The sequence below is a fragment of the Alosa pseudoharengus genome, unplaced genomic scaffold, assembly GCF_046254945.1.
Source record: "Alosa pseudoharengus isolate Yale_2024_CS ecotype anadromous, Long Island Sound unplaced genomic scaffold, YU_APseudo_1.1 YU_APseudo_1.1_scf_17, whole genome shotgun sequence".
Classification (NCBI taxonomy): domain Eukaryota; kingdom Metazoa; phylum Chordata; class Actinopteri; order Clupeiformes; family Clupeidae; genus Alosa; species Alosa pseudoharengus.
Window position 1 is genome coordinate 38,352,139 of NW_027468640.1, and position 15,267 is coordinate 38,367,405.

General features: G+C 46.7%; 1 protein-coding gene across 2 annotated transcripts in view; it reads left to right on the forward strand.

Annotated features, from left to right (window-relative positions):
* Positions 1 to 83: 83 nt before the first annotated feature.
* tsc22d4 (TSC22 domain family member 4) overlaps positions 84 to 15,267 on the forward strand; it is an 18,866-nt gene continuing 3,682 nt past the window's right edge. Inside the window, exons 1-2 of one of the 2 annotated variants that reach the window (XM_076289528.1) lie at positions 84 to 4,157; positions 5,997 to 6,154. In XM_076289528.1, the coding sequence (XP_076145643.1) occupies positions 3,288 to 4,157; positions 5,997 to 6,154 (1,028 nt within the window). In that variant the 5' untranslated portion in view covers positions 84 to 3,287. The remainder of the gene's footprint in view (positions 4,158 to 5,996; positions 6,155 to 15,267) is intronic. The other variant, XM_076289527.1, reaches the window with a different exon arrangement.

The window sequence follows — 15,267 nt, forward strand, 5'->3', positions numbered from 1 at the left end:
AAGCTTGATTTTATTAACATATAATGCGTCAGAGGGCGCCAAAGACCAGCTCTCTGTATTAGCTCTTCGTCTTCCTGGGCTCGATACTCTGGTTGATCTGGGGCTGGTCGCGTAATATGATGATTCCGGGCCGGGAGAGGAGGCGATCTCAGGTCTGACCTCCACGCTGCAGGGCAGGAAGTTTAACAACTGGTGCGTGCTACATCTGCGAGCGCTTATGGCTGGAGAATCTAACTTAACCTGTTGAGGAGTGAATTCTTTAAGACAATGCCGTTCCCCAGAGAGTGAATTTTTTCCCTGGCTCCTACTAGAATTCTAAGCAAACGTTCTATAATTTCAGTGTTCTTAAAATTGTTTGGCAGAAAAGTCCCTGAGGATAATTGTTGCGTAATGTTATAGAACCTTTTTTGAAAACGTTCTAATCACATATTTGTGATCGTACTCCCAGGGGTCCAGCTGCATCTGATCACATTTGTGACCGTAGCCTACTCTTCAACAGGTTAATTATGGGTAATAACACATCAGAGTTATGTTAATAGCCTATAACATTAGAAAAAGTTACAGATAACATGTTATTTGTATGTCCAGTTATTATAAGAGAAGCACAGTTTTGAGCAATATAGCGATTACATTTTTTTAAAGTAGTCAGCGGGAGATTGTTGGAAAAGTAGTTGGGTAACGTTAGCAGTCGTCGTCTTTTTCTGCCTGCATCCGGAGCGTCTAGCTCAGTTGCATAGGTGAGGAGTCGAGATTATCCAGAGAGAAGGGATGCTCCGCCGACGCATCGTGCGTCCGAGGGCGGGACTTCCGTTTGAAGAAAACTTGTCAACAGTTTCGCACCAGAAACAAATAAACATGTAGTTTGATTTCGCGAGAAGGGGTGCAACAACTCAGCAAACGGGCACGAATCCGGGTTATGGAGAGACGCACAGGCCGATAAACCCAAAATGAGCTTGTTCAGGCACTAGCAGTATTTAAAACTCTACTGAGCAGTCTGAGCGAGCCGTGAACGTCTCTGTCAATAGTTGTGCGCTGAAGTCTACCAGTGTCCAACGAGAAGGGAACTTATTTCTTGTGAAACGGGTGGACAGCTGCTCCACAGTTGAAGATCGTGAGCTCGCCACAGAACCTCGCCTATAGCTCGTTTTGGTTCCAGTGGCAATTTGTCGTAGAATCGCATTGCTTCAAAATCACAACTTGGACTCGATTCGAGCCTGGAAGAGGTGTGACGGACGAGAAGTGGAGAGACAGACCGAGTGTGTGAGTGACAGAAACAGGGTGTTGTAAATTTGAGAAACAATGGTGTTGGATTAACCTGTTTACTGTTTTCTCACAACAAAGATTTATAAACGCACTATTCGTACTTTGGTAACACTTGAATGGGCCTCAAGAGGAACACTACACGCCCCCTTTAACTTTTTTTTCCGATGTGAAGGGTTGAGGATATTCTCCCTAAAAGCCTGGCACAAGCTTCTGTGGATGCGTTTTGGCTCAAATATTCGTCACCCGGACAAATGATGTGGGAGGAACATTGCGCAAGGTATACTACATCAGTGCAGTAGCCTTTCTTTTCCTGGAGATTAAAGCTCATGTGAATGACTGACTGAGCCTGGAGAAAAAAAAACATTCACACAAATGAATGCGTGAAATGTACGTAATTTCTCTTCGATGTCCAGACTATATCAGATGTGGACATCTGGGCTCATGATAGGCACACCTTTGGTTCACAATTTCAGTCGAAAAGCTGAAAAGCTGACGGTTGGATGTTGCGTCATTTGCGGCATGGTGCGAATGCAACCGTTTCTGAAGTGTGTTGGTAGGCCTATATTACATCAAATAATAGTTTGAAACCACAGCGTTCCACGGGCCCCCAGTCAGGAATCTAAATTGGCCCCGGAGACGTCAGAGTTTTGGCTGCAACACTCTATTGGATTAAAAACGTTGCCTTTGTCCAATACGTGACCCTCAGCACAAATGCCTACAGCGGAAAGTTGTTCACCGATTTTTCTGGGAAAACCTCTAGATAATCCACAGCATGGATTACCCGTGGTAATCTACAGTTAGACTTAGGGCTGGGTGTTTCTTCTTTCGGTGTGAAAGTCTTCCCCTGTCGTGTCGACCCAGCCTCTGACACTGCTCACGGTAACGGAGATAAACATTACCTGTCGATGAGCAGCGTAAAAGACAAATATTTTTGAACTGCTAGTTTAGATTAGTTATTTTGTTGTTGTCGCTGTGTATTTATTTTTAGGCTATTGTTATCTTTGACCCGAGGGACAAGGGATTCACCCAATTTGACCTGATCGACGCGCACGTACGAGATCCACATCCTTTGGTGGAATGTATCCCGTGGCGCAGGCGCAATAACACTGTCAGACAAGCCATCTATAAATACGCGAAGTGAGGAGGACGCCTTGTTCGTCTTCAGCCAAGTGTGCCTTGCGCAACCTCTGGGCAGAGAGCTGCCTGCTCCTGTGCAAAAAGGCTTGGCACCAGGTCTCACTTTCTCCTTTTTTAAAAAACAAAACATTACAAAGTTTTCACTCTTTTTCAGAAGATCGCACAGTGAGGGCTTATTGGAAAGTTTTATGTGTTTTTAAAAGTTTTAAAGTGCACAGAAGGAGTGTAGTTGCAAGCCTATGGGAAGGCCTGTGTGAGTTCACCTGAGGACTGTTTTTGAGTGTGATCTGTGGAATGTAACCAGATGCTCCCCTGTGGGTTTGCTGATGAAAAGAGACCATTATTTTTCCTCACCCCCCGAAGCACTCTCTGTCCCTGTCTGAGTGGAGATACTTGGATGTTCCATGATACTTTTGGTTGACCTCAGAGATTTGTTTTCTCATTCTGTGTCACCCAGTTGCATTGGTGTGTATGTGTGTGTTGGAATCTGGGCATTAAAGGGACACCAGGCAAGCCTGATGCTTTTTCTCTACGAAACTCCCCCTCGCTCGGTCTGAAGCTCTTTTCCTTTTCTTTGCGTCTTCTGTCAAGGGTTTTCGCTGCTTCTTCGCCGGCTCTGCCATTATACACACGTCGGCGGGTAGGATACACTGAACTTGCAAGCGGGATATTCTTCCTACAGGCAGTAGGGGCGGGCGAGGGAGTCTTCATTCGCCCTGTAATGAGTCATTTAACCATATACCGACTTACGAAAATGAGTAATTAGCACGAAAACGTTGCCTGGTGTCCCTTTAACCAGAAAAGAGATATGAGTCTTCACACTCAGGGCTAACACACACTCAATTACAGCACACACACTGACACACTTACACAATTTCACCTTAACGATGAGTGGGGGTAAGAAAAAAAGTGGTTTTCAGATCACTAGTGTGACGTCTGACTACAGCCAATGGACAACGGATAGCCCCACGGCCCAAAACCCTGCGGCTGCAGACGCCAGCCCTACTGGGGTGCTTAGCAATGGTGGCCAGAGCACCATGGCTTCCCCGTCTCTCCCTCACCGACAGCAGCCGACAGCCGACAGGAGCTCGACGGACATCCCTCAGGCTGTGCCCAACGGGCCCAGCCCTTTCCTCGCCCTCAGCCCGCCTTCCTCGCAAACGGACAGGAGCTCCAGCCAACCGGCTACGCCCGTTCTCTCACGCCGGCAGAGTGAAGCTGAGCAGCAGGGCAGTGGCGGGGGCAGCGGCGGCGGTCTGAGCAGTAGCGGCGGGGCGTCTCGCTTCCGCGTGGTGCGCCTGGGCCAGGGCCTCGGGGAGCCGTACCGACGCGGCCGCTGGACCTGTGTGGACCAGCTGGAGCGGCCCGAGCCCGAGCCGCGCCTCCGCCGCGTGCTGGACAGCATGCGGCACGCTCACTCGCTGGAGTCGCTGGAGACGGTGGGCCTGGAGAGCGGCGGCGTCGGCGGTGCAGTGGCCGGCGCAGCGCTCAAACCGCTGGGGCTGGCCAAGGGTCTGCGCGGGGCGACGGCAGCAGCAGTGGGGCCCATCGTCCACTCACAGGGCACCACCCACCTGCTGGCGCACCAGCAGCAGCCACAGCGGAGGCTGGCCGGGGGGGCGGGAGGGGGCGCTCTAAGCGGGCCGCCCTCGCCAACGCATGCCAGCCCCGAGCCACCCAGCCTGCTGTCACCAGCCACTCCACGCATGCGCAACATTCCGCCACCACTCAGGCTGGACATGGATGCCACCGGAAAGGTAAAAAAATACACACACACATTCACTCACAGACACACAAGTTTACAGAGTTAGACAGACACATTCCCACACTGTAAGCACACGTTCTTATAGACACAGCAACAAGCCTACGTTCAGTACAAGTACTGTTGTACATACACACTTGCACATTTATTTATGTACTCATGTATGAATATTGTTAATATAACACTTAGTTTAGAGGGCAGGAGTTATGTCAGTGATACTGACTAGTTAACACTGATTTTGTGTAAAAGGTCACATATTACCCCCCCTTTTTTCACAAATGTATCTCAATAATTCCTTGTGGTCTTAATAAAACATCTGGTGTACTAGTCATTACAACACCATTTTCAATTCTGCCTGCCCTGTTCAGAGTGCCCTATTTGTGTCCCTGTTCCTTTACACACAAGCATTACATCACATTGCTCCGTGGCTTTGCTTTGACATTTTAGTTTAGTTCCCAAGCTTGTTTTGCACTTTTGTTCTTTAGGCAGAGACCAAATAGGTAAAATTGAGGCGGTTTTATTCAACAAGCTTCCTTTAATGACATCATGAAGGGAAAAGTTCTGAATTGGCTCATTTTCATCTCATTTCCAGACCAAGGCAGCCCATAAACAACTGTGTTATTTTGGTGTTGTGGGATCAATTGCCATCCCAAATACCGAAATACATGTGTAAAAGCACTGAAAAGTAACATTTTTCATAATATGTGACTGATCATTTTTCTAACAATTAGATTAATAGGAAATGTGCAAAACCACATCCACTGACTGCAAACCATGCTTGATTTCAGTAAGGCGTATATAGCAGTTATATTAATGTTAGTATTACTGTTAACAGTGTGACATATTATGGTATCATCACATGCAGAGATATGCAAAATAACTTGTTGTTTATTGAGGGGCTGGTAATTGGATTTTATGGACCTTTTGATTTGGGCCAGTCTTGATCACATACATTAGACACGCATATTCAATGACACACACACACACACACACACAAATGCATGTGCATGCACATACAAGTTTATGTCGAACTAATTTCTCTCATAAATCCTTATTGAAACAGATATGTATACTGTAATGCACACTATGCATCTAATTCAGTCTAACATACAATCTCTACCCTCATTCGCACATTCACTCGTACTTCTCACATTCACACACACTTTCTCACACACACAGATTATTCACAGGCAGACTCATATTTGTAGTGTTCATTGCCACTCAGTGAGTTTGTGACTCAGCCTGATTCACATGTACATTTTCCATCAAAGCCACAGCTGAACAGTGAAACAGGAAACAGGAAGTCTACTAAACAGGATGTCTGTCCAACTTGCATACTCGCTGTTTGCTGGGTTAATCTGCAAACTGTTGACATTATAACACATGAGGATAAAGCTTTAATCAACTGGCTGTTAGTGGGTAAAACAGACAAACATGGTAGCTGGTATGGACTGATAAAAAAGTAATTCTTTATATCAGACACAGTATTGTTTCAGATTCAGATTATGTTTTGAACAATGCTGTAATGAACTTCCTGGTTTCCCTTACAATTCATGACCCTGACGTCAAAACTGTATGCATCACCAGGGCAGACATTGCACACCTGTTATTAAGAAGTGTAGAGACCAGGTGTTTCCTTCCCATGCTTGCCAAACCAGCTCTCGGAACAAGCCTGAGCACATGTTGCAGTCAGCCGAGTCTACTGTGTCATGCAATGCTTTTAAAGACATACAGGCCTTGAGAGAAAGTGAAGACATCAATTTAGTTTTTTTCCCCAGCTGGTCTTTGTGGATCTCCTAACCCCCCTGTCTGTCTGTGTTTCCTTGTCAATCAGTTCCGTATGACCCAATCCCAGCCCAGCTCCCCTGGTTCCCACCTGGGAGGTCGAGATGGTCTGTTCCACCCGAGCCTCACACCCATTCAGACACCCTCAGCGCTTGCCCTGGCACAGTCCATGTTTGGAGTGGGGGGTGCCTTTGAGGTGGATGAAAGGTGGGTATTTGTGTGTGTGTGTGTGTGTGTGTGTGTGTGTGTGTGTGTGTGCGTGCATGTGTGTGTGTGTGCACGCACATGCTATTATGAAATAGCAATGTAGTGTTAAATACTGACTCAAGACGGCGTGAGACGGAGGGCTGAATGCTCAGCCCTGCCCTTTATAGTGGAGCGTTACCGTGATGTCACGCGTCACCGTGGGTCAGTCAGAGTTTAGAATGAGGCGGCCAAGAGATCATCTCTACTCTGTTGTGCTGTTCTGCCTCATTTGGGTTGAAGTTGTTAGTTTCAAAAAAGACACCTCAGATAAAAGCACGGAATTCTCTGCATGGAATTGTAGCTCTATATTTAGAGCTGGAGCACTGATGAGCGGGGTTGCATTTTTGGAGACAAGGCTAGAAGGCCACTGTGAAGCTGCGGCTCCGCTGGAGGCCATGTTGGCTCTGGTCCAGCGGCACCCTCCTGAACTTCACAGACCAGTGTGCACAGTCTCAGCCACTGTCTAAATACCTCGGCAAACACACACACACACATATGCTGGAGCACACAGACAACCGAACATGAAGCAGACTCACACATGAATCATTGAAGTGATGAACATACAGCCAAATACACATGTACACACACAGACACATACATGGGTTATATAATATGTGCATGTTAGCATCAACACCCCTTAGAAAGTATACTCACGTGTTTCGTATGCATGCACATCATACAGTGCGTACAGTAAGCTCTCACTCTTTCCCTTCAGCCCCCCCTGCTCTCTTTTACTTTCTCTTTCTCTCTCTCTCTGTCTTTCAGTGTGATTAGGGTTTGTGGTTTGTGAGAGCAAGAGAGAATAGAGCCCCTATTCATGCAGAGAGAGGGAGGAGTGTAGTGAGAGAAAGCAGGGCAGAGAGAAGGAAAGCAATGAAGGATAGGGGGGAAGGGAGGCAGGAAAAGAGGGAGCAAGGAAAGAGGGAGAAGGAGAGGCCCCAGGAAAACCTGTGTGTGTGTGTGTGTGTGTGTGTGTGTGTGTGTGTGTGTGTGTGTGTGTGTGGCTGTGTACATATGTATTAGCATTTGTTTGAGTGTGTGTGTGCCTGTGAATTGTTGAGTTGTCCTCACGTTAACTCCCATAAAGTTTATGTATACCTTGAAGGGATTGTGTGTGTGTGTGTGTGTGTATGTGTGTGTGTGTGTGTGTGTGTGTGTGTGTGTGTGTGTGTGTGTGTGTGTGTGTTGAACAGCATTTGCTTCATCTCTGACCAGGATAGTGTGTATCTCTCTATGGCCATTTTCAGCTTAAGTTCATGGTCAGGCTATAAGGGGAAGTAGAGTCAGCTTTGATATGTGTGGCAATAGAGTGATGTGTGCACAAGAGATAGACTGATAATGAGAGAGAGAAGAAAGAGAGGGACAGAAAAAGATTGGTATTTTTATTTCTTATATGCATCACAGTAAAGGGCAGTTCAGTTTGTATGGTAAACATGATGCTGCACACAGTGAACTGTGTGTGTTTGTGCGTGCCTTTTTGCATGCACACAGGCAGATTAGGGACAGTGTACATCTGGGTAAGTGTGTTTATGTTTTGTGTGTCAGTATGTGGCTGTGCATTTGTGTGTGTGTGTGTGTGTGTGTGTGTGTGTGTGTGTGTGTGTGTGTGTGTTTGTTATCTGCCACAACACTAGCTTATGTTGATACCTTATCCTCTTGTCAATATTTATGGAATTCAATAGAACAGTGTGTGCACCTGTGTGTGTGAGAGAGAAAGAGAGATAGGGAGAGATAAAGAGAAAGAAAGAGAGAAAGAAGTTTCTTAACAATTACAAAGCCTGAATCATTGCCTAATAAACACAGGGCTTTACATAATAGCATGCTTGTGCAAGACAGGAGCCTGATCGCACCTCTGGAGAGCTGTCAGTCCCACAGGCCCTACCCTTCTCCCAGTGAGTCACTAGTCATTTTTGCACTGAGTAATATGCCGCCTTTTGTGCACCTATATGGCGGAATGCTGGACGTTTTCCGCCGAGGCGGAACGGCAGCTCGACATGGCCTGCCAATTTTACCATTTACCACCAAGAGGGATAGACATAAAGGTGCAACATGTTGTTCCGTCACCAGTGTAAATGCGTTAAGGCGGAATGGGGGAATTTGGGTGGCCGTTTTGATGACTACATGTGTCCAACCCACCACTGGAGATTTGAAATCTGACTGATCAAAAGCAGCAATAGCAGAGACGGCACATTACAGAAATCTGCACATAACTTAGGAGCTGGACATTAGCTAACGTAACTAGCAAACAAACTAGCAACATGCTATGCAGCCTTTACCTTTATGGTCTACAAGTATCCACAGTTATCCATAGTTAGCAGTGGTGCGCGGTTCTGGTCAAAAGCGGCCCGAGCTTGCCCGATATTTTAATCAACCCGAACGCAACTCGGACCACGAATATTAATTAAGACAAAATTATACCCGACCCACGATCCGACCCGCTTATTTACAAAATGTTTGGTTATAGTCTACCATGCAGTGTGAGTAGGCCATTTCTGTAAAGTAAACTTTATGCAGTAGAACTACATACAGGTAGTCATGCAGGACATAGGCTAATGTTTGCGCAGAATGAGAATAAGAGCGCAGGCACGCAGGCAACCAGCTAGGATTAGCTAAACACTAAGACGAAACTTCAAGGCCAAAGCACATACACTGTTTAAAGTCACAGACACAACGAACTAAGGTAACTTTTATACGCATAGGCTACCAATGCGTGAACCTACCACCATGGCATGACCTATACATAGATATGGCTGTGTGTAGTCTGTGTAACATTACATTCCTGCTGGCGCCCTTTACCCATGACATCCCTTATCCAATTCTCATGGCTGTAGGCTAAAAGTTTAATATGGGCAGGTGGTAAAGTATCAGCATTATTTTACTGAGCGACTTGTCATAGTCTAAAAAAGTTGTTCCAGTGTATAATATAAAGCAATCTATTGCTTGCTTGAGGTTTGGGAATTGCACTTTCTCGCTTTGGCTGGGAGGGCTTGCCGCATTTGTGAGGAGTCATGTTGGTCGTGCCTGTTTTGTGGCTGTCATACTTTTAGCTTTGCAAGAAGTGCATAGAACATAACTTCCACTACTCATCTTCTCTAACCTTTCCAAATATTTCCCATATATGGCTTTTCCTGGAGGGGTGTCTTTATTATTTTAACTTCTCGCGTCTCCAGCTTCTCTACCGTCTACCGTTCTTTTTCCGGTTCCGGCGCCGACAAGAGTGGCAGCATGTCGAGGTAGCTCCGTGTCTTTGTATTTTTTTTTTCTACGTCTTTTGTTTACTTTTTACTTCGCTTGAATTTCCCCTTGGGGATCAATAAAGTATCTATCTATCTATCTATCTATCTATCTATCTACATCTTCATCCTTCCGGGTACAGGTAGTCTATGTGAAATGTGCTATACTAAAACTGACTTGACTTGACTTGACTTGACTATGTGGCAAGTATGCTGCAAACAATTATATCTTTGAAAAGCAATTATGACTTCAATATTGATGTTAGTCTCGTGATACTTCAAGTATTTCTTAAAAATATATATGTATATTTAACTAATTTGAACTGACTCGGCCGCAAATGACCCGAATATCATTCAAATATTTTTTTATGACTCGTAACCGCAGGTGACCGCGGTTATCCGCCTGTTACCGCTTAATTTCGGGCGGACCACGCAACACTGATAGTTAGTCCACTGTTATCTCAGTCATGCATTCTTCTCGATGTGAGATAGTTAGAGATAGAGATAGTCTGGCCATATTCTACTATCACACAGGTCTAACTAAATTCAAAATCTTCTCCAGAAACACTCTTTGTTGTAGAACTATATGGACCTGAATATGAAAATTTGCGATGGTAGCAGGCTTACAAACTGTCCTAGTATGATACGCAATTTCTGCCATCCATTAGAGAAGCAATGGCCAACATAACTTAACTGTAGCCTACATCTGTCTCATCTTCAGGGAACACTAACTTGACCCACAACTTTATTTTCATACATTAATTTAATTAACAGGCAAGCCTATATGGCGGTTAAGCTATACATTTTGAGGAATAAAAACATTGAAGAATTAGTGATGGCAAAATCCTAGCCTGGAAAATCCAGACCCTAGGAATCTAGAAAGATTAAGGGTCTGGCCATGACTAATGTAATGGCCCAACTCAAGGGGCGGCACCAAGCACGCAATTGGATAACACTACGACCAATGTTTACTGACTGATTTGTTGCAGCGCTGTCGTCATCTGTTTAGCTCACCTCTGGCCCGCCTATATCAGATACACCGATGTGATTTGGTGCCCCACGATACAAGGGACATAAGTAATGAGCATCATTACTTATTGCCAGAGCTAATTCAAATTGTGCTCCCGCGAGAACTCTGGATTTCCAGGGTAGCAAAATTCCCAGCATGTCAAAGCTATGTGTTTTGAAAATCATGCATAGTTTGTTATGTTACTCCTCACGCCCAATGTTCCACGTCATGCTTCATTTTGCTATTCGGTCTTGCTTCCTGGCTCCTCAACATGTCGAATTGTATGTAAACACTCGCTTTACGAAGTACCAGGCCAGCAATATTTTGCCTCATTTTTAGACACACGATGCGGCATAAAGACGTCTCCTCTTTCCTGTGAATGTTGTGCGATCCCTATCTAAAGACGGTTACTGTAGGGAAGCTGATCAGCTGAACTTCCTGGTCCAGTGTTTGGGGAGTCCGGATGGGCTTCTCTGTCCGCAGTGAATTTCCTGAGTCGGCTCACTTCTCTCTCCAACGGACGAACACACACAAACACACACACACACACACACACGCACACACACACACACACACACAAACGTGCATGTACACATGTCCTCTGTGCCAAGATCATGCCTGTACATGATAACACACATTTCAAATCACATGCCTTCACACATACATACATACACACACACACACACACACACACACACACACACACACACACACACACACACACAGATAGATTGTTGTCTTTAGTGAGGGGACAATGGAAACTTTTTGCCATTCACGCGGAGAGTGGGTGGGCAGAGAATGCAGAGGGCTGTGTGATTGGGCGAGACAGTGAGTAGGCGGGGAACGGAATGAAAGAGTGGCTGTGTTGGCCTATCACTGAAACTTGGCTGTGTATGTGTCGTGTGTGTGTGTGTGTCCATGTGTGTTTGTTGTGCGTGAGCATGAGAGAGACACATTGTATGTATGTGGGTAGGTTTGTCTGTGTGAGGGACTTTTGTGAGCATTTGTGTATTTTGTTTTTGTATATGTGTGTCTTTGTGAATATGTGTGTGTGTCTTTAGAAAATGCTAATGTCCCAAGAGAGGGCCACTGAAAAACATACACTACCCCACAGAAGGAGAGTGGTAGCCACAAGAGACACAGCTCTGTCTTAAATCCAGTCCCTGCCGAGCCACCAATTATCCTGCAGACCATCCACATACGGGATTCATTTCCAGGGGAATCCGAGGCCAATGTTACTGTACGTTTGTGTGGCAAGGTGGGCCTCCATATTGCTGCACCGTATCCAGAGGAATTTTGGGATTACAGGAAAGACCTGCGGAGAGACGGCCACACCCATCCGGCTCAGATTACCGTAATCCTTGAGACATTCTGCAGACGCAGCGTGGACTGGCCTTATTACCGGGATTAGAGCAGATTAAGGGGCCGGATTAGGACTGACCAGCTAAGGGGAGACCTTGTGATTGGGATTTTGAGGAGCCTTCACTCAGAATTGAACACACATACACAAACATACAAACACACACACACTGAAACTGAACCGTTTTGTGTTGCTGTGTATGTGACTGCAGGCTGGTGAGTTCAAGTGTGTGTGTGTGTGTGTGTATGTGTGTGTGTGTGTGTGAGTGAATGAGTGTGTGTGTGGGGGGATGGGCGTGTGTGAGCTCTGACCCAGAAATGGATGGTGACTGAGACTGAGCGCTGTAAATCAGAGTGGCAATCCACCTGTTGCCCTATGCGGACCCTCTCTCTCTCAGAACGGCGCCGGAACAATCTGCACATCGCTGCTCTTTTTTTAGTGCTGCCCTATGTTGGGAGTCACCCCGTCTCTCAGTTACCCGAGATTCACACGCCACCGCTCCATTTAGTCTACCACAGGAATTGGTTAAATAGAAGGCTTCCTTTGCTTGATTCTATGCTGTGGCTGTCTGGCTGTTGCTAAGCTAACCTTGTAAGGAAGATGCGGGTGAAGTCATTATCCACTTCCTGTTTGCGAGACTTCCTCCTGCCCGTTTAGAGACTGAGTAATCGTCCCCGGGGCTGTGAACATGTTTGGCAGTGTGAAGAAGATCATATCTGCCTTTGAGATTCGCAGGCAGGCACGTCAGGTCTCTCTCCCTCCACCATTACCCTCGTCCATCTCTTCGTCCCATGTCTCGGCGTCCTCCCCGTCCACGTCCCTTGGTTCTCCTTCCTCATCATCCTCCTCTTCCTCCTCTGTCCTGTCCAAGTTCTCTCCTCTTAACAGCCCTGTCAATCATGAGCCCAGAACCTATCCTCTCAGGGCATCGTCTCCTGGCAAGCCCTGTCTGGGCTCCAACTCTTGTTCTTCACCATCTGCGAAGCGATTGGCCCGGTTGTCTGTCCCTCCAGCGGCTGAACCAATCATGTCATCTTCCTGGACTGCCTCTCCACCTTACCCCCAGAGGACAGCAGAGAAAGTGGTGATGCGGGAGAGATGGAAGGATGGGGGTCGGGAGGGGACAGAGGGAATCATGGTCAGGGATGTCCCCCGGATGCGGGTGCGCGACTCCTGGCCCATCGGGCAGCAGCAGTTTGTAGAGCGGGGGAGCCGGTACAACCAGATGGTTCCCCTCCGGGCAGACAGACACACTCAGACCATATCCACCACCACAGGGCCCAGGTCCACATCTGCCATTAGTCGGAAATCTACATCTGCCTCAAGGTCCACCACTATTACCTGTGTTGGATCCAGGTCAACACCTGTTGATGAACCCAAAATCCGCTCTGGAACACAACCTGTAGTTATTTCTACCACTCGACAAATCTCCCACTCTAACAAAGGGCTCGTTGCTAAAATCAATACAGAGTCTAAAGCTAGCTGCACCACCGGATCGATTTCCACGAACACTGCTTGTCCAAAGGAATTGATTGTTAATTGTAATCCAGGGCTTCCAGTCAGCTCCAACACAGGGCCTTTCGTCACCGCCACCACCAGGCCTATTATTAGCTCCACTACAGGCCCAACTATCAGCTCTGCTACAGGACATGAAGTCAAGTCCACCACAGGGTCTACTGTCAGCTCAGTGACAGGGCTTAATGTCACATCTACCCCAGGACCTACCATTGGCTCTACCACAGGGTCTTCTGTTGGTTCTCACATAGAACCTATAGGATCTATAACTCAGCCTCAGTCTAACAGACTCACAGCAGTTGGAGCCTCCCCTTCACCCATTCAACAGTCACCTGCTGCTGAGGCCCAAGCCCTAGTTGCACCATCCTTAAGGGGTGCTCACCCCTCCAACTCCCCAAAATCTCCCTCGATCCTGGGCAACCCTCAAACCCTCACCTCTTGTGATCCTCTGGGGCAGCACACACCTCAGTCATCACCAGCCTTAGACAGCTGGCAGCAGTTCTGTGGAAAGCCTATGTATGCTTGTGACCCTGCCTCAAACAAAACCACCCAGCCAGCAGTTTCACACCAGCCAGGATCTTTCTACAGCCCTCAAGGCCTTGCTCTTCAGTCCTGCTGCCCAGCTAGGGGCACCATCTCTGGGACTCTATGCCCTGGCCTCTCCCCTGGTCATGGAAGTGTGGGAGAGACCAAGAGGAAAGGAGAACAGGGGGGTCTCTCTCTTCTCCCCGTGGTCAGGCACAAATTGGACCTTCCAAAAGAGGCGCGGACCCGTGGTTCAGAGACAGCTTTCTTGTCCTTGGTGCTCTTCTGTCGAGGGTAATGCTGTGTGTGTGTGTGTGTGTGTGTGTGTGTGAGTGAGTGCGTTTTTGTGTCGAGTGCGAGACATTGTCAGTAATGAAGTGTGACTGTGTGTCTGTGGTATGTGAGTGGCATGTGAGTGTGAACAAAATATTTTGGACATCTATATTCTCTCACCTCTGTGATGTTGCCGTCTATTAGTTTGAAGAAGGAATGTGTTTGTGCATGTGTATTTTCTCCCTTCGGCAGTGTTGCCTCTCATTATGTTAAAGTTGTGTGTGTGTGTGTGTGTGTGTGTGCGCGTGCGTGTGTGGATGTGTGCGTGCGTGGATGTGTGTATGTGTGTGTGTGTGTGGGTCTGTCCATGTGTCTGTGTGTGTGCATGTGTCCTCATGTGAATGTATGTGTGTATGTGTTTACATCAGGAATAGATCACAGTAATGTGAACCATGTGCCTCATTGCCTACACAACAATGGGATCTGTGTCACAGATGCTCAAACACACACACACACACACACACAGATAGTATGGCAGTGGCACACATATTTTCTTTTGGCAGTGGCAGTCCTGGGGGTCTTTTTGTGTTTTACAATTATACAATTGTGACACATTTACAATTTTGACTTAAGTTCACACACACACACACACACACACAAACACACACATACAGACATCTGCACAAATATAGGGCACATGTTGAGGAACATTCCCGTAACTGTCCCGTAAACTGGTTTGGGCACTGAAACCCACACTGATTTTATGATGTGTGTGTGTGTGTGTGTGTGTGTGTGTGTGTGTTTGTTTGTATGAGTAAGAAGTGAGAGAGAATGACACAGTAAGAGGGCAAAGCTCCAGCAGCAAAGAATGTTTGCCTGTAAATCGCTCATTGTGTACCCCTCTCTCTCTTTCTCTCTCTCTCTGTCTGTCTTTCTCTCACTCTAGCTCTTTTTTACTTACTTTCACCATGTCACACATACACACACTGCCCACAGAAGCTGTCATATCTCTCTCTTCCTCTTTTTCTGTCTGTCTCTGTCTTCCTGTGTCTAACACACACGCACACACACACACACACACACACACACACACACACACACACACACACACACACAAACACACACACACACACACTGTATGTGTATACCTACACTTTCC